Genomic DNA, 18,857 nt, shown 5'->3' on the forward strand with positions numbered 1-18,857 from the left:
GTATATAGGGGCTGTTGGGGCGCGTATCCAGGATACTTATCGTGTCGGGATATTGTATATAGGGGCTTTTGGGGCGCGTATCCAGGATACTTATCGTAGCGGGATATTGTATATAGGGGCTGTTGGGGCGCGTATCCAGGATACTTTTCGCATCGGAATATTGTATATAGGGGCTGTTGGGGCGCGTATCCAGGATACTTATGGTAGCGGGATATTGTATATAGGGGCTGTTGAGGCACGTATCCAGGATACTTATCGTAGCGGGATATTGTATATAGGGGCTGTTGGGGCGCGTATCCAGGATACTTATCGTGTCGGGCTATTGTATACAGGGGCTGTTGGGGCGCGTATCCATGATACTTATCGTAGCGGGATATTGTATATAGGGGCTGTTGGGACACGTATCCAGGATACTTATCGCATCGGGATATTGTATATAGGGGCTGTTGGGGCGCGTATCCAGGATCCTTATCGCATCGGGATATTGTATATAGGGGCCGCTGGGATGCGTATCCAGGATACTTATCGTGTCGGGATATTCTATATATTGGGGCTGTTGGGCGCGGATCCAGGTTACATATCGTGTCTGGATGTTATCGGGACCTGAAATTTTACTCTGAATTAGAGATTAGAGTTAGGAAATAACACAGATACAACTGTTTCAATTGATTTTCTTGGGAAACCACGGTAAGATCTCCGAGTGCTCAAAAAATTTCGTGGGCGAGTTTTAAAACTCAGAGCGGCAATGAAGAATGAATGATAAAACAATAAACGCTATAAGCTGACAAATTTCGTAAGTAAACAATTATATTCATTATTTCCAATTTGAACGGCAGCACAAATGAATACGGCAAAGCAAGAGAGCCAGCGAACACATTTATGAGAATCTTAAGACAAGATAATGAACCCAGTATTGACACCGTGCCCGACGGAATTTGAAGCTGGTTCACGTATCAGGCAAGATTTGTAGCAAAATTTAAGTACGTCCAATGGCGATAATATGTTGGGCATGACGAAGAGGTGAAATAACGTGCATTAGCTATTTAACAAGGGCCCTTTATCGGCGTGAGTTCAAGTATGTTAGCGGCAAGCTGTCGCAAATAAGACGAGTTCGTCTCCAAGGCACTCAATGCCACCAAATTCCAAGCTTTTTAATCACGAATTTGCTCTCTAATTTCAACTAACTGGACCTACACTTAAACTTATTAGTCGTTACTACATTAACATGGACAGATTTCTTATAATAGCAAGGCATAACAGAACTGCGAAAAAGATTGAACTAAGAATTATAATTTAGGTTTATTGAGAATGACATTGCCACATTAATTGAAATCAGAGAGCGTATATTTTTTTCATTACTTGAAAGAAGAATCTTGGGCGAGTTCCAGGCTCTATGAAAAAATATGGGTTTGAACGGGCCTTTTTTGTTAGCAGGCATTCGCTTATTGTTATTGCCGCGATAGGGAATTACGGGTTTGAAATGACGCTAAACTGGCTTCAGTAGGGATAACCGAAACCTGGCTACTCCTGAATTAGCTGCAAGTTTGGAATACATTAAAGTTTTTAACCATCAATCCGTCGTTTTTCCTCGCGCTCTTTTAGATCATTTCTGAGCCCTGTCACAATCTGTGTTACCTGCAGCGGCTGAGCTGCGCGATGTGATACGCAGGAGGCCGCTTATCAAGCCGGGGGAAGATAACGAGTGTCAGCGCCTGCAACTACGCGTCTTCTGGTGCAGCTTTGAACTTTTCATTTTCACGTCTGTGACTCCAAATTAAGAATTATTCGAGCTTTTTTATGTTAATTTTCAAATCTTCCATCGGTTGCATCGGTTCATTTAGGTAATTTGTGAAAGTAACCGTTTTTTGTGACTCAAGAACGCAATGAAATAATTAGAAAAATGTCCGTAAGGCCACCCGATTCTGTCTAAGTTCGCTGGACTGAAATTCAATAAGTGGTGATTTCACATATGGGCTGTCGCCTAAAATTCAACGCAAAACGAACAAAGTATCTAATTCGTCCTTATCACTCATTCCACTGTAGATTTTGGGCTGAAATTTGTTCCGTAAGAAAGCTGCAATTTCAAACCGCAAAACCAGAGGGACTCTGATTGTGGCTTTTCTCAACTTGGCTTAGGTGATTTATCCGACGTCACAGATTTCGTTATCCAACGTGGCCTTTCGGATCAGAATTTCGATTATGTTAAGTGAATTTGATTATCAAACTTTTAATTTGTTCACGTAGCTTATTATTTAATTTGATTTAAATCTTGAAGGACATATTTACCAGGAATTTAAAAGTAAAGAAAATTGCCAAAAAGTTCACAATTTCCTATATTTTAAAAAGTAAAGAAAATAGCAAAAATTTCACCATTTCCTATATATATTTTTTACCTTTTTGGCTATTTTCTTTACTTTTAAATTCTTGGTAAATTTGCGACTTAAGCAGCCAAGTGATCTTAATAATTGAGGGACATAATCGTCAGCGCCGCGTGTCCGTTATCCGAGATAGCGCAGCAAGAGGCCCCTGACGCGGGGTCTTCCCGTGAACGTCTGCCTGCAAACTAGTTTATTCATCTGTGAAAATTAATAATTCATGAGGAGCATGATTTGAAAGAACAGCAATGAACTAATTAATCCTACAAGAAAGAACGTGAATTGAATTGATGACTTTGGTCCAGGCTCGTCCCAAGCATTCTCCCCATTAAAGTCTTCCACGCCTGTAGGTACACGAGAGGAAGATTTCAATTAAAGTATAGCAAATGTCTCTGACTTGAAAATTTGATAACTTCAGCGTCGCACGGCAAACGTTAATTAACATTGCAAATTTAATATATATTTATCAAAGTTTGTATATCCAGGATACATATCGTGTCGTGATACTGTCGGGACCTCAAAATTTATTTCAGGCAAACGCCCTGAGCTGCGCTGCATGATAAGCAAGAGGCCGCTTATCAGGCCGCGCAAGATAACGAGTGTTTGCAACCTCACACTTTACAGAATGTAGGGTTATGCTTTCAACATTCTACACGCTAAAACAACAGTAATTCAATTGAGTAATACATTAGTAATTCTTCAGTAATTCAGCTGCGAGGAAGTCTTTGCAATAAGACGAATATTGCAACATTTATTTCCGCTGAAAAACTAATTCTACTTTGGATCATTTCTCGGGCCTCGTTCAAGTTCCAGAGGAGCGATGGAGGCTGCGGGACTCCGGTAGTTTCCATCGTTGTCGCCTAAGGAATTTCTACGCAAATAGATTTTCTCTCCTACGATTCTTGTTGTCATTATTTAAGCGACATGAAATATCAAACCTGGTCGCAAGTTCCGCATTAATTTTTCGTTAAGGGAGCGTGTGGGTAGGAAAAGTGTTCATAAATTTACCGATACTGATGATATTTTATACTCACATGCAAACAAACTCTTCTACTAGCATATTTATTCCTATGAATTTACTGAGAAAACGAAAACGAACATGTGATGCAAAGAAAACGTAAAAAATTAACTTATAAAAATTTTTGACATCATATAGTTTCGGAAAAATAACATTATATTTTTAACACAAATGATCATCGCCTACAGAGCTCCTTATTTAGATATCGTTTTCTCTTCATTTGTAGGGTCTTTTTTCTTTTCCCCATCTCCATACCTTTCATCCTGCAGTGACGTGCGAATTAATGCGGACAGCGCTGAATGAGGATAAATTTTGGCTAAATATAAGTTTTATGTTAGAAAAACATATTAATGGTACATGAGATGACATAATTATTAAGAAATATGACCTTCTCTTGCTTTTATTAAGAATCTGAACACGATTTGACCACATTTGAACACAGTCTATCTATTTCTTCATCATTATACCAGACCGCTTATCAGTCCAGGAAAGATAACGGGTGTTAGCGCCTGCAACTACGCTCATTTTGTGCAGGTGTAGTGCGCAAAAATCACGAGTTTAATTACTTTAAGTTAAATTTGCGTTTTCTGTGAAGTCAGCAACGCCATGTAGGAAGTTAAAGCCGTGTTTACCTCAAGCTCACAGTCATTATACCTGCAAGACGATCCTAGAAACTGGTAGGAATGCGCGGGAGCGCAGCCCTACACCACAAATTTAGCTCATAAACAAGCCCTAGCGCCAACGCCTACCCTATAATGCAATAACTAAACTCAGCTCACACCCAAGAAGCTGTAGGTAACTGAGTCATCTCCCCACACCAACTTTAAGCAACACCTAACTCACTCCACAGCCTGCTGAATCAAATAGTCAATTGTCAACAGGTCCTACTCCACAGAATTTTACCCCATACTATCACTTCCTACACACGCCGTAAGCCTTACTGGCCGCAGACCACGCCGGATCACCGTAAACCTGCTTTGCTATTTGCAGGACTGGCGTAATCCCGCTGCACTCCACGGGCAGAAGCGCAAACCGCCGTCCCTATAACGCCATGCCCCGGTTCTCCCCTTTCGCAGCCATAAGGCTTTCTTCAATTGCTGATCAGTTGTGCGCCAGGTTAGGTTTGGTTAGGTTAGGTTAGGTCCCTCCATCGCGCCAGGCGCATTACTGATCGGGCAATGAGAAAAGCCTTCTGCTGGCTGCGAAGGGGGAGAGCCGGGGCATGGCGTTATAGGGACGGCTGTTTGCGCTTCTGCCTGTGAAGTAGAGCGCGATGAAGCAGTGGCTATGACGTAACGGCGCTGTTATGTCGGGCGCTTATTTTCAAAAGTCGCGAAGACTCCAGGCTGTGTTTAATACAAGCACGTAACAGTTTTGCATTTGCCCACGGCTGTTGCTTCGGCGGCTTGATGTTATCTGGGTGATTGATTCACTTCCTGGAAAGGAAATGGCACCTATGGCTTTAGGCACTTAATCACACAGGCTAATATGACCTCTAGCGTGATTACGAGCGGAAAGGAATAGATATTGAATTGTGGGCATGGGCTATGCAGGGGTCTATACTGCGTCCCTGAATGCGCTAGGCCAATTGAATATTAATACTTGCAATTAATTCCTGCATTAATGTCATAATGTATTGTTTATTACTTAAAATACAGACATTTAATGATATGATTTACTTATACAGGCATTCAAGCTGCCAAGGGTTCCATTTCATTACACGTCATTCGTAACGACGTGTACAAGGTTGCAATTAGGTCGTCAATTAAATTTCTTCATGTTTGTCTGCTTATTAATTACTAGCAAGTTTTCAATCATATGAGGAAACCTTCTTCTCGTAATACTTCTCTTTCGTGAGTGTAATGACCGACTCTTACAATGCACAGGTATGGAATATTATTTTTAGCGTTCATAACCCTAAAGTCCTGCATCCTGCTTGGTTTTCCTCTCAGCTTTCATACATTCCATCAATAACAGCTTCGTAACTGGACATATGAAACATGAGAGCAATGTCGCTTTGCGATTGCTGGGAAATGGACAGGAGTTGATTGATAGACATCCGTGAGGCAGTAAGATTGTAGTTTTCCGTCTTAGAGAGAGGCCGTCTCTTTCTCGGTTCAAGTTTAAATACGGGCATACTTGATTAGTTTACTGTAGAAAATTTGGACTATAACTCTTAATGGACGTTTTTCAACCGTCGAAAACACTCGTTCTACTGTAGGTCATTGACCAGTTCCAAATTCTCTCCGTGATTGCGGCTGTTTGCCGCAAGCACCTCGCAAACGCGTCGATCTCGGCCTTTTGTCCACTTGAACCTGCGTTCAAGCAGTCTACGGAAGGCATGCCTCCTCTTCCCTGGACAGCGAGCGGCCTCTGTCAGTGAGGACAATTAAACGGCCGCACAAGTGCCGTGATATGTCCTCGGCTTTAATTGATTATGCCGGTGGGAATGATACAAGCGTTAACGCTGGCACAAACTTTATTTGGATTAGCCAGCGGAGGGATTAAGACGCATTAGGATTTTATGCTTTAATCGCACCTCAAAACGCAGTGGATCTGAAAATAATGACAATACAAAGGAATCAAAAACTAGCTAAATCTGATTGGAAATTAAATAATATACCAAATATGATCACAATGACAAATATGGCAATAAGGAAGGAATTTTTAAATTCATCACGAAATTGACTTACGTATGTGCTTGGCTCCTACTTTCCTGAATCCTGAATGAAAGAAGTCCCTAATACATTGAACAGTCTTGCTAGCACACTGAATGCTTGCTGCGGACTAAACAAATGACAGAAATAATGGAACATAAATGTACATATAACCAAGTCATGATATTTCTCAAGTAATATTTCATAGTAGTATATTCAAAAATTTAGAAAGGACATAACACCAAATAACCTAGTCGTCGCACGTGTCGAAATAATGAACAACTGACGTGCGAGATGTGGCGGCTAATGAATGGTTCCTATAGAGTGTTGCCACCAGGTGCATGAAGAAAAAATACACATAAAGAGAAATTTAAAAGCGAAGAAAACACCACAAAAATGTAGCATATCTCTTTTGAAAACGTTTTCAAAAGAGATATGCTAAATTTTTGTGGTATTTTCTTCGCTTTTAAATTTCTAGTGAAACTGCGATTAAAGCAATCTAGTGACTTTTTTACACATAAAGAGAACTTAATACTAGACAGGAAAATAAATCCTGTTGCACAGGACAAGCGTTGAGGAGGCAATGATAGGAGGGTGGAGGGACAGGAACAAGGAGGGATATCGAAAGCTCATTCAAGAAGCATTGATTTTCACATGTGTAGTTAGCTAATAACAGAAATGAGTTAATTAAGCGCATTATTCACCTATTCAATCACTAGTTCCATTCAATGTTTTGTGTATTCAGGTTATTTTCATAAAGGGGCTGTTGGCAATAAATCCCCTTTATTGTCATAAAGGGTATATATAGGGGCAGTTGGGGCCCATATCCAGGATACTTATCGTGTCGGGATATTATATATAGGGGCTGTTGGGGCGCGTATCCAGGATACTTATCGTGTCGGGATATTGTATATAGGGGCTGTTGGGGCGCGTATCCAGGATACTTATCATGTCGGGATATTGTATATAGGGGCTGTTGGGGCGCGTCTCCAGGATACTTATCGCTTCGCGATATTGCTTGGCCATGGAAATTTATTCTGAGTGGGACAATGGCATGGCATTGGCATCTACTTGGAGTTTCATGTTCTAGGGAAAATAAATAGATGAACGGGTCTTCCTTTAAAAATTATACGTTCGGTTTATTTTTGCTAGCGTGATTAGGAATAACGGGTTAAGGGTGACGGGATCCTACAATTGCGAGATTTATCGATTCCAAGACCAGCCGTGCTAACATGCTAGCTTGATATGAATAAAAAAGTTTAGCACTAAGTCCGGCGTGCTTACTCTTGCTTTTTTAGAACATTACCGGGCCCTGCCACGATTTCTGTTACCTGCAGCGCCCGAGGTGCGCGGCGAGATAAGCAGGAGGACGCTTATCAGGCCGGGCAAGATAACGAGTGACAGCGCCTGCAACTACGCGTCTTCTGGTGCACGTGTGGAGTTTTACTCATCATGTTCGTAACTTTAAACTTAGTACTCATCAAGCTTACTATTTTTCCTGCACTCCATATCCTCCTTTAATTGTACAGGTTCAGTTTAAACATTTTATCGCGATTCTTTTTTGAGGACTGTAAAAAAGAAAGGAATTGATTGAAAAATGCCTGCACTGTCATAAGATTGCAGTTACAACTTCTGGGCAGAATTTAAGAAAACTCTGTTTCGCTTAGACTTCTGCCTTTAATTTGAAATAAGAACAAAGAACTCGTATAATGTAAGTAACGGCTAGCGGCAAATACAACTCTTATATTGATATTTGTTAAAATATAAATTAGTACGCATCCCCCATTATTCATAGAACAGTTTAATGTCTGTTCAGCTTCCCGACGTATTGACATTTTTGCCATTTTTTCTGAACCACTTGAGGATGGTGCAGATTTAGGGCGTTGTCTCCTCATTCGAATAACTCTGTAGTCAGCATGCAGCATTCCTCAGCAATCTATTTTGCTGGTTGTGGGCTAGGGAATTTTCGCTTTAATAGCGCCCAAAACGTTTTATACAGATGTTCCTATATTAATTTTCATGTGTTTAGTAGTGTATCGGAGCTGCTGCTGTCGCGCGCATCTAACAATATCTCAGCGTACGGTCTTGCAGCTGAAGCAGTAATTAGCATATGAGTTTAAGCGGATCTGAGATCTGCGCTAATGTTCCAGAACAGCAGGAGCTAGAAATTCTGATATGTTCTGAACCTTTCCCGCGCGCCTCGGTGGACATTATTGGACCACTAAGGTCAGAAAATTGACAGAAAACTCGAAATTGGGTTTTCTAATTGGGATAAATGAATTTGACCATAAAGACGAAAAATTATTTTTTTATATTTTCGAATAAGCACCCACAAGGATTTCCGAGTTGGGGCTTGCAGAATTCTAATATTTCAGAGACATGGGCACGCCGGCTAGCCCGATAGTTTGAAATAAATGAAAAGTTTTAGTACACAATCTGTCGTACTAATTCATACTTTTTTGGGTGATTTCGAAGTCCTGCCACAATCCGTGTTACCTGCCGCGCCTGAGCTGCGCGGCGAGATAAGCAGGAGGCCGCTTATCAGGCCGGGGAAGATAACGAGTGTCAACGCCTGCAACTACGCGCCTTCTGGTGCGGCTTTAGCTTTTAAATTACACATTTGTGACTCCAACTAAGTATTCATCTAGCTTTCTCATATTAACCTTAAAATCGTCTATCGGTTCATTAGGAAATTGGTGTGAGCAGCCGTTTTTACGGCTCAATGAAACAATAAAATAATTAGAAAAATATCAGTAAGGCCACCGATTCTACCTAAGTTCGATGGACGTTACCTAAGTTCAATAAGTGGCGTTATCACTTAAGGGCTGCCGCCTCAAACTTGTAACAGAGCGTAAGTAACTAATTCGTCCCTAACACCAGCTCCCGCGATTTTTAATTGTTGTCATTATTTAAGCGACATGATATATTATACCTGGTGGCAAGTTCAGCTTTCATTTTTCGTCAAGGGAGCGTGTGGGTAGGAACAGCATTAATTTCTTAACCGATATTGATGACATTTTATATTCACATGTAAAACATCTTTATAAGCACTTTTTGTTCGTATAAATTTATTGAGAAAACGAAAACAAACATAAAATGCAAAGAAAATTTAAAAGATTAACTTTTAAAAACTTTAGAACTCGTATAGTTTTGAAAAATAACATTATATTCCTAACACAAATGACCGTTGCATATAGAGCTCCTTCGTCAATTGAACGGCCGCACAAAATATATGACGTTATAAGTGAAATTGATGCATATTGAAAAACTTCTAGGTTCTTTGTTGAGTCGCGCGGGTATACCCAGGCGTCTAGAGGTCAATGCGCCCACTCAGATTCTCAGTGCTCTCTGTACTTGAGTTCTCAGCCTTCACGTGTCATTGCACGGACTTCGCTATGTACTTAAAAATTATTCTCATGGATATAGTATTTGAACATGCGGAATATACTAATCAGATGGCAGCACATAACATCGCTATGAAAACTGCATTGATGGACGTAGAATGCTTATTTCATTGAGAAAAAATCATTTTAGTAACAGTAGTTATGACTAATGAATCGTTTTACATCAGAATTATTCGATCATAGTCAGGGAACAATCGTTCCAAAGAGCAATAATATTATTATTCAGTGAAAGTTTTATCGCAGCACCAAGTTTATATTTTTAAGAGGGGTTGCAGTATTTAGTATAATAATGAATTGGATTTTAACTGCATAACTTGCGCCTATCAGCTTCTTAGAGTTGACTCGATTGAGATTAACGTTATTGCGTCAGCCTGAGGGCATTTAGTCTTAAGCATGACCTCTCGTGAAGTCAGCGTGGCCCATGGAATTAATTATATGTCGATCTAACATTGAGTAGCGTACATTACAAAAGTCAGGTAGCGAAAGAACTAGCGCTTTGTACTTTGCACCTAAACACTTAAACCAATCTACACCACCTTTCTGTCGACATTTGAATTTGGAAAGAAAGAACGCACGGTGTGGTTGCACAGATTATGTGGCAATACCCTTTGTATGAATACATGCTTAAAATGACATTAATAACTTTCATTATACGATGTGCGACATGCATGGTGCGGAAGGATCATATAGATGTTGTCGCCATTGGCGTCGTTCCGACACAGGTCAATATGCACAATTTATAAAATACATAAATTTAACAGGCTCATTTAAAAGGGAAAAATACTCAGCTTATGTGCTGCAAGTAGTTCCCGACGCTTGCTGAAGTCCACGCGCGTATAGATCCCGCAGAGATTCGTGTGGCACGTGGAGATAGATGCGCAGTCCCCGCGTGGTACGGGCACGTGGTATGCTGCTGGCGCTTTTTCTTCATTTTTTTCTGGCTGAAAGCTCGATGCTCTCTCGCCTCCTCCTCTTCTTCGACGCTTCCCTTGAACGACGTGGAGGGTGCATCATGATGCGTAGTCTCGATCGTTGCGCATATAAAAGGTCGCTCATTGCTAGTCGTTGATGCACTGAAAGCGTTGCGCTGTGATTATCCAATATCGCCCGTGCAATTTATTACTTAGCTGCGGGTCTTGTATATAGTTGCTGTAGCCGTGGTATTCTTCGTCGCTGAATTCTTCTCGTAGACCATGTCGAAGTCCGATGCTCAAATTTTAGAAGTAGTAGATGCTGGAGAGCTTTAAGTCTTCGGAAACTTCTCCTACACAGTATTCTGTGTAGTCACTGATCTATAATCACTCGATAATCACTTTGCTAACTGGTCGGTGCACCACTGTAACAGGTTACGATTTGATAGTGGACGATGCGATATTGAATCGTAATTAAGTTTGACCTGAGGGTAGTTCGTATGTAGCGGAATCCGAGAATATAGAGGAACAGCGTAAACGATTATATAATATACTTTTAAGATTATAGTTCGGCTTACAGTTTAGGATAATAAGTTTATAAGTTGGAGCCCTAACAATGATGTCTTCGGCGTCCAGTTGAAGTATGGATAAGTCTATAGTGTATCTTCTACTCTGACGTTAATTTAGAGTTACTGTCCTGTTAGTTATGGACAGGAGAATGGGCGTACACACGACTGTTCTCGGCCCATGACTGAAGTTTCCGCGTCTGAGCAGAGCTCATATAGCTTCGCTATTTGACGTCACCAAGGGCGTTACTTGATTAACAAGAAAGGCTAATACAAGGAAATGCTTATGAACATATCGAATGTGAAGGAGATTATCTTTCAACAAGGAAGATATTAATGAGGAAATATCCAGGGACGAATGGTATCAACATTGTCGCCTGACAGATCTTCCTGTACATGTAATGTCCTCAAGATTAGGTGAATTATTTGAATGTGAATTTTAGGCAACTAATTGTTTGTACCTGTGTTCTAGGTTTTGAACTGACGACGGAGCTTGACTCCGAAACGTTTCTCTTATAGGAAATGGTGAACTTTTTGGCTATATTCTCTACTTTTAAATTCATTCATCCAAGAGCTAGGTCTAAAGTCAGCAATCCGACTATTTTATGAAATTATCAGATGAAACAATTGTTGCAATGAACTGAGCAGGAGCATATCATTAAGCTTTGATGTAAAAGTAACTATAACTGATAAAGATCAAATCCCCCCTGATGTCAACCACTCATATCACTCCTGAGGTTATCTTTCTCTCCAATTCGCTCCCATCTCATTTATATATTATTTGCCGTAAGTAATTCCTTAATTATTATGAGCTTTGATGCATATAGTACCATTTCTACCTTATATTCTCAAGGATAAAATTTATAAACAATCTTCGATCTGTACATTTTTAAAGCGAAGGAAACCTCAAAGCAACGTAAAAGACAAATTTTATTAAATTGCAGCCGTAGTCATCAAATTTTCTTCTCAAGTAATAATGCGTACTTTGCTTTCGTCTTTCCGGTTTTATTACTACTTTTTCAACTCAACAGATTCTGCGTAATGGCCGGCCAGTCAGTGCAGACCAGCTCGACGCCTGCCGCAGTACATATTGCTGATGAAATCTATGCGATTTACCGCAATATTGCTGGTGTGCTGTACGTGGCCCCCAAGGTCATCCGATTCGTTTTCAGCAAAGAAAGTGTCGACAAAAAGAGCGACGAGAGCTACAAAAAATACATGGAACGCCTAAAGGGCAAGGAATTCAGTAAAACGGAATGGAAGCGTCATGGCGGAACAATCGCGGAAGATTTGAGCCACCCTGATGATTTAGACATCACTGCGTTGTTCTGCCTGCTGGAGAAACTTTCTAGGATACATGATGAATGCTGGAGGAGCGTAGAATTTGCCGATTCAGAAAATATAAGTGAAGAAGGTTACCTGACAACCGTTACAGCGATTATTGGTGGTGGTGGACAACCTGCCAATAATGAGGAACTTCCTGGTGGAGATGCAAAGTGTCCACTTGAAAAGCTGTCTCGCTTAGATAAGAATGGCCTTCCGAGGGACGTTGATAAACTGTTCGACAAGTTGCGCAAGGTCAGGAATTTGCGAGTCAAAATCATGCACGAGTTCGAAGAAACATCAAACCCTCGAAAATTCAGTGATTTGAAGACTGCACTGTTAGAGCTAATTGAAGAAGCAGAAAGGGTCTATTCACTACCACAGTCCGAAGTTGAAGCTCAGAAAAAAAATGTACATGATGACTTCGAAAGCCTGCAGAATCCGGACGAAAAGACCGTTTATTACTGGTGTACAAGATTGGATATGTCAGGAAAACTGGCAGTGAAGAATCTCTGGAGAACCAAACTAACCGAAGAGATCCTCCCGCTAGACAGCAGCATTGTGCAGCGTCCGGAAGTATTTCATTCTCTCGACGTGATGGTGAGACGGTCAAGACGTGAAGGCTCTAATGATCAAGTTCTTCCGTATACAGAAATTTTCAAGGCTCCTGAGAAAGCAATTATAGTTTCCGGTGTTGCTGGTGCCGGTAAGACTACTCTTCTAAAAAACATCGTGCTTCAGTTTTTCGAGCTAGGGGAAGGAAATGCTGATTACCTGCGGCAATTTGACCAGCTCATCTTATTCGAGTGCAGGGATCGTAACACTGAAACACTGGCTGACGTCATCGAGCAACACTTTAAGGCTCTGTGTAGGGAATTAGAGGGTAAACGAAATGTCCTTGATGCCCTCTTACTTCTACGCGCCCTATTTGTCATCGATGGGTACGACGAAGTAAACAAAGTTTCATACAACGTAGTGAGTGAGATCATCAAAGAGACTTCAAGCAGCAACTGTCGGGTGCTGATCACGACTCGTCCTCGCCGGAGTGCGAAGGAAAAGCTGGAAAATTTGCTTGCTATTAACAATGTCACTTCTACCGAATTCGAGATCAAGCCGCTCACTGAGCTGGGCGAGCAGCTGGAATTTTTGACAAGGTATGAGGAGGGTTTAGGCATCAAACGAGGTGAGATGACAGAAAGCTTCATAACGCTGAAGCAAGATGTCAAAAGTCTGTTCACCGAACCCATCAACTTGATTCTTTTCTGCGACATGCATAAGCACATGCCTGAGACAATTTCGTCGTGGGAAAAGCCCGGGGACGTGGCGACTGATATTCTACGCTTGTATAAGAAGCTTGTCACCATAAAGCTTGCTGATGTGACTCATCTTGAATGCAAAGCCATGTTAAACGATCTATTTGTTGTCATTGGGAAAACAGCGTTGGAATTTATTCGTGAAAACGCTGGAACTTTCTCAGAAGAAGAACTGCTTCAGATTCAAGAAAAGTGTATTCCGATACTGCTTAACAAGGTAGAGTGTAGCCCTGAAATTATCCTCTCGGTGGTGCTGAGAGTAAACAGACCTCTTTCTGGAGCCGGGGAAACCACCTACACTTTCCATCACAAATCCATCCAAGAAATGTTTGCTGCCCATTTCATTGTGCAGCGCATCCTAGCCAGCGGTGACACCCTGAAGAGTATTCTGGAGGCCAAGCCTCAGGAAATGAGCAGGTAAGGAGGCAGAGAGAAATGCAAGTCGTTTTGAGTAACTTAGTTAACGATACTAACAAAAATTCCCGTAATTTTCGCGCGGCAGTCATAGACAGTAAATTTTTGATGCACTCGTAACTGTTATAACAGACGGGAAACGGATCTTTAATTATAGGGCAAAATTTTGATGCGTTCTCTCATTCCAGTGAATGCAGGTGACACTCTACTAGGTTACTTGTTACAGACATCTTTAATTACTCTTCACAATACCCGATATGTTGATATAATTTATGTAGATTTTAACAAGACATTGAACTCGTCGGCGGGAAAATATTGGGCCTTGTTTTTCGAAGTTTATCATGCCAAATGAACAAAAGCAAGTTGGAATAATGACCACATGCATGCCGCTCTGATGGCATGAGCTGCATGCCGCTGTGATGGCATGAGCTGCATGCCGCTGTGATGGCATGAGCTGCATGCCGCTCTGATGCCATGAGCTGCATTCCACTCTGATGGCATGAGCTGCATGCCACATTTCTTAACATTATACAAGCAAGAAACCAAAACATTCCACAAGCTGCACACGACGTACAGGCTTGACTCCCACAATAAATCCCTACCCACTTGTAATCCCCCAGGCTGCGGGAGGTGCTGCTGTACGTGGTGGCGGCCCTCAGCAGGGACAGCCCCCGCCACCTCACGCGGCGGTGGGGGGAGCTTAAGGAGGCCCTGAGGGAAGCCCTGGGTGAGGCCCGCCTCGCTGGCGACTATGTGAGGGACTTCGTCGCGCGCTGCCCCGACCGCGCGTGGACGGTGGCCGAGCTCGCTGCTCTGACGAAGGACGGGGAGACGTGGCACGTTAAGAACGGTGGGTGACGTGTTGGGTGTGATGGTGACGTGTTGGGTGTGATGGTGACGTGTTGGGTGTGATGGTGACGTGTTGGGTGTGATGGTGACGTGTTGGGTGTGATGGGTGACGTGTTGGGTGTGATGGATGACGTGTTGGGTGTGATTGATGACGTGTTGGGTGTGATGGATGACGTGTTGGGTGTGATGGTGACGTGTTGGGTGTGATGGATGACGTGTTGGGTGTGATGGTTGGTGTGTTGGGCGTGATGGGTGACGTGTTGTGTATAATGAGTGATGTGTTGAATATAATTGTGGCGTGTTGGGTGTGATGGGTGACGTGTTGGGTGTGATGGTGATGTGTTGGGTGTGATGGATAACGTGCTGAGTGTGATGGGTGACTGGTTGAGCGTAATGGGTGACGTGTTGAGTGCAATGGTAACGTGTTGTGTGTGATGGGTGACGTGTTGGGTGTGATAGGCGACGTGTTGGGTGTAATGGGCTTTTGTTTGGCTTTGTTGGTTACGTTGTGGTTGTCCGCAGGTCGTCATGTTGCTTCAGTCGTTGCAATGTTAAGTCACAATAAGCCATCTCGAGTGGATGTGGACATGGAGGCCGCGGCCCTGAGGGGGGCGCCGTGGGGGGCGCTCGTGGCGGCGGTGGGGGGCGTGGAGGTCTGGCTGAAGCTCGAACCCCTCGACGAGCCTCACGACGACCTCCTCCTGCCGTTGCACGACAGCGGGTAAGAATCTGTAGGTGCATGTAAAAACCTGTAGGTGCATGTAAGAACCTGCAGGTGCTTGTAAGAATCAATAGGTGCATAAAAGAACCTGTAGGTGCATGTAAGAACCAGTAGGTGCATGTAAGAATCTGTAGGTGCATGTAAGAACATGCAGTTGCATGAATGAACCCCGCAGGTGCATCTAAGCACCTGTAGGTGCATACAAGAACCTGTAGGTGCATGTAACAACCTGGAGTTTCATGTAAGAACCTGTATGTACATGTAAGAACCTGTTGGTGCATGTAAGAACCTGTATCTTATGACCTTATGATGAGTTTAGGATTTCGTAGTCAAGGTCACGCTGATGCGCCGCCTTCGTCGTCCTCCGTCTCTGAGTTGTCGCTAGGCAGGTCAGCCAGCCTTAGGGTCCCGGATGTATCATTGGACGTATTCCGCATATTTGCCCTCCTTTGTGCCAGCTGATGCAAGATGCTGTTGCTTTTCACTTGCTGAGGGTAGTTTCCCACTACTGGACAAACCGGGATCCTTCTCAACCAATTGTCCAGACGTCTCTTGAATATTGCTAGGGTGAACTCCATCCTCTCAGCGCTTATGGCAAGGCATTAAAGAGCCTCGGTCCTACCACGGACAGCGATCCCTCACGATTGTCTGTACTTTGGCTGCGGCTCGGTTATTAAATGGAGGAACTCTGCACAGTCTACCCCTCCTTTCGTTGTAATGTGTCACTATTCTAGAGGTCTCACATTCAAAGTTGGGAGCCAGTCTGGTTATCATCTTCCAAGTGTCCAGTATGATATACCACTCTCTTCTCCTCTCCAGTGAGTACAGTCCCAGTAGTTTTATGCCTGTCCCAGTAGTTTCGGTTCAGCTCCTTCATGCCGCTAATCTTGTACGTGAAGGTCACCTGTACTGCCTCCAGTTTCCGCACCGCACCCACCTTGAGCGGCGCCCAAAGCTGACAGCAGTATTCAAGATTGGGGAGCACTGGGGCTCAGATGAGTGTAATCATTGGTGCTGCTTCTCTTGTTCGAAATGACCGCCAGATACATCCCATCCTTTGTCTCCCTCGCGCAACTATTTCCTCGATGTGGTCATCGAACGTGGCTTCAGTACACATCAACACTCCGAGATCTCGAACTATTTGCTTGCTTCTCTTCAATTTCTGTGCCATGTGATGCCAAGTAGCGATGTTGCATCCCGATCTCCGTGCCAACTCTGTATCTCATTACTTCGAACTTGATGCCGCTGAATTAGGGCTTGATGCCGCTGAATTAGGGCCCAATCATAGATTGTCGACAAGTCGTCCTGTAACCTCTCGCAGGCTAGGTCCTCTGTGATCTTCATCAGCACTCTTGTATCGTCCGAAAATGACGATGTAGATGCATGGGTAAGTTCTGAGTCGATATCAGCGATGTGGATGAGGGGAGGATCGGTCCAGCACCGAGCCCTGTGGCACACCGCTTTTCACTCTAGTTTCTCTCGATATTTAGTTTCCAATTGCTACAGCGTGTACTCTTGTTTGGAGTTTGTGGATCCACCCTAACAGGTTTTCTCCTACTCCCAACAGTCTCAGCTTTCTGAAGAGCACCCCATGGTCAACCTTGTCAAAAGTTTTGGTCAAGTTATATTACGTGTACGCCAGCTCCCTCCTCCAGCTGAACTACCAGGCGGGGATGGTGCTCCAGTAACTGTGACAAACAGGAACGATTACGTCGGAAACCATGTTGTCCATTATTATACTGGTCAGCCTTTCACTTATACTGGACAAGCCAACAACCTTCTCGAAAACTTTGACCACATGTGAGGTCAAAGTTATGTAGTTTTAGGGTGTTTCCCTCGAGCCTCCTTTGTGGATTGGCGTTATCAGTCACACTTCTAGGCCCTCAGAAATAATTCCCTCCATCATCGAGGCGTTCCAGAGCGTTGTGAGTGGGGCCTTCAGAGTTCCAGCACACTTCTTCAACAGCACTGCCGGAACTCAAAACGGTCCTGGTACTGAGAACGACGTCAGTCCTTTGATATTTATTTATATATCTTCTGGTACACACTCGATGTTCTCCGATCCCCTTCCACCTGGTCGCTTCTGTAGAATTCCGATTTCATTTTTTGGAAAAACTCGCTTGAGTACCGGGGGTTACTGAACACTGATTCTAACTGTGATCCTGTAGCGGTCCAGTTCAATATTTAAGATTTTTGTATTAATAAATAAAAAATTTAGAAATTTAGAATTAGATTTAATTTTAATATTAAGATTTGTTTATATCTGAACGTAACCACAGCTGAATACGACAATAGCCAACTTCATTCCAGCTTTTAGTATATTTGATACATTGCACTAGAACCTCTTATTAGAGTAAGTACTAATGTGTTGCAGCAGTCATCCTGTACTAATTACTTTGTTTAATAGATAATTTGATTTATACTGTTTATAATCGTTTCTATGTATTTGTATTTATGTAACTTGTAACAATCTGTTATTTATACAGGGTTCTATACTGAGACCAGAAAAAGCGTCTATTAATTCCCTCAATCCTGATCGTGAGATGCTTTAATCCCAGTAACTCACACATGCCATGGTCATCTCCGACAATGACTTCGTTATCCTTAAGCGGGCCTACTGGCGTCTTTATTTTAGCCTTGGACTGAGCGTATTTAAAAAATACTTGGGTTCTTTTTGATGACCTCAACCACTCGCTCTTCCGCGGCTTGTTCTTCCATCCTGTGTGTGTCGTGAAGCCTGCGTTCGTTTTCCATGAGCAAATCTACTAGTCTCTGCCTCCTCAGATCACTAGTGGATTCTGCTATTTGTTTATTTAATCTCTTGCGTTTTCTCATGGGGATTCCATTACAATGGATTGCTGGTCCATCACAATGGATTGCTTGTCCTTTACAATGGAATGCTGATCCATCACAATGGACTGCTGGTCCATTACAATGGATTGCTGATCCATTGCAATGGATTGCTGGTCCTTTCCAATGGATTGCTGGTTCATTCCAATGGATCGCTGGTCTATTAAAATGGATTGCTGGCTCATTATACGCCTAGAGTTTGGAAACGTTGCATGGTCATCGAGATTTGAAAAGGACAGAATATTAATAGAGAATGTTCGAAGACGTGCAACAAGGATAATTCCAGGCTTGAAGGACAAGTCATATGAAGAAAGATTGAAGATTATGAAGCCTCCAAGCCTCAGTCATCGACGTCTGCGTGGGGACCTCATTGAAGTATACAAGTATACTCATGGTTTATACAAGGTCCCCGAAGGATTACTATAATTTGCAACAAGAACCAACACCAGGGGCCAC

The 18,857-nt window shown here is 42.7% G+C and overlaps 2 protein-coding genes across 2 annotated transcripts in view; both read left to right on the forward strand.

Moving 5' to 3' along the window:
* LOC108667062 overlaps window positions 1-18,857 on the forward strand; it is a 60,111-nt gene that overhangs the window by 18,142 nt on the left and 23,112 nt on the right. The window lies entirely within an intron of this gene.
* On the forward strand, window positions 11,973-18,103 carry LOC125177879. Its single transcript, XM_047880447.1, has 5 exons — window positions 11,973-13,984; window positions 14,602-14,831; window positions 15,353-15,551; window positions 17,419-17,557; window positions 18,038-18,103. The coding sequence occupies exons 1-5, from the start codon at window positions 11,973-11,975 to the stop codon at window positions 18,101-18,103; spliced, it is 2,646 nt and encodes an 881-aa protein (XP_047736403.1).

The sequence above is a fragment of the Hyalella azteca genome, unplaced genomic scaffold, assembly GCF_000764305.2.
Source record: "Hyalella azteca isolate HAZT.00-mixed unplaced genomic scaffold, Hazt_2.0.2 contig5403, whole genome shotgun sequence".
Taxonomy (NCBI): domain Eukaryota; kingdom Metazoa; phylum Arthropoda; class Malacostraca; order Amphipoda; family Hyalellidae; genus Hyalella; species Hyalella azteca.

Bases quoted from the DNA above. Each gene is read 5' to 3' on its own strand.
- LOC125177879 (XM_047880447.1), top strand. From the start codon at position 11,973: ATGGCCGGCCAGTCAGTGCAGACCAGCTCGACGCCTGCCGCAGTACAT. The intron at 14,832-15,352 runs GTGGGTGACGTG...GGTTGTCCGCAG, and splicing joins GACGTGGCACGTTAAGAACG to GTCGTCATGTTGCTTCAGTC. The intron at 15,552-17,418 runs GTAAGAATCTGT...TGGCGTTATCAG, and splicing joins CTGCCGTTGCACGACAGCGG to TCACACTTCTAGGCCCTCAG.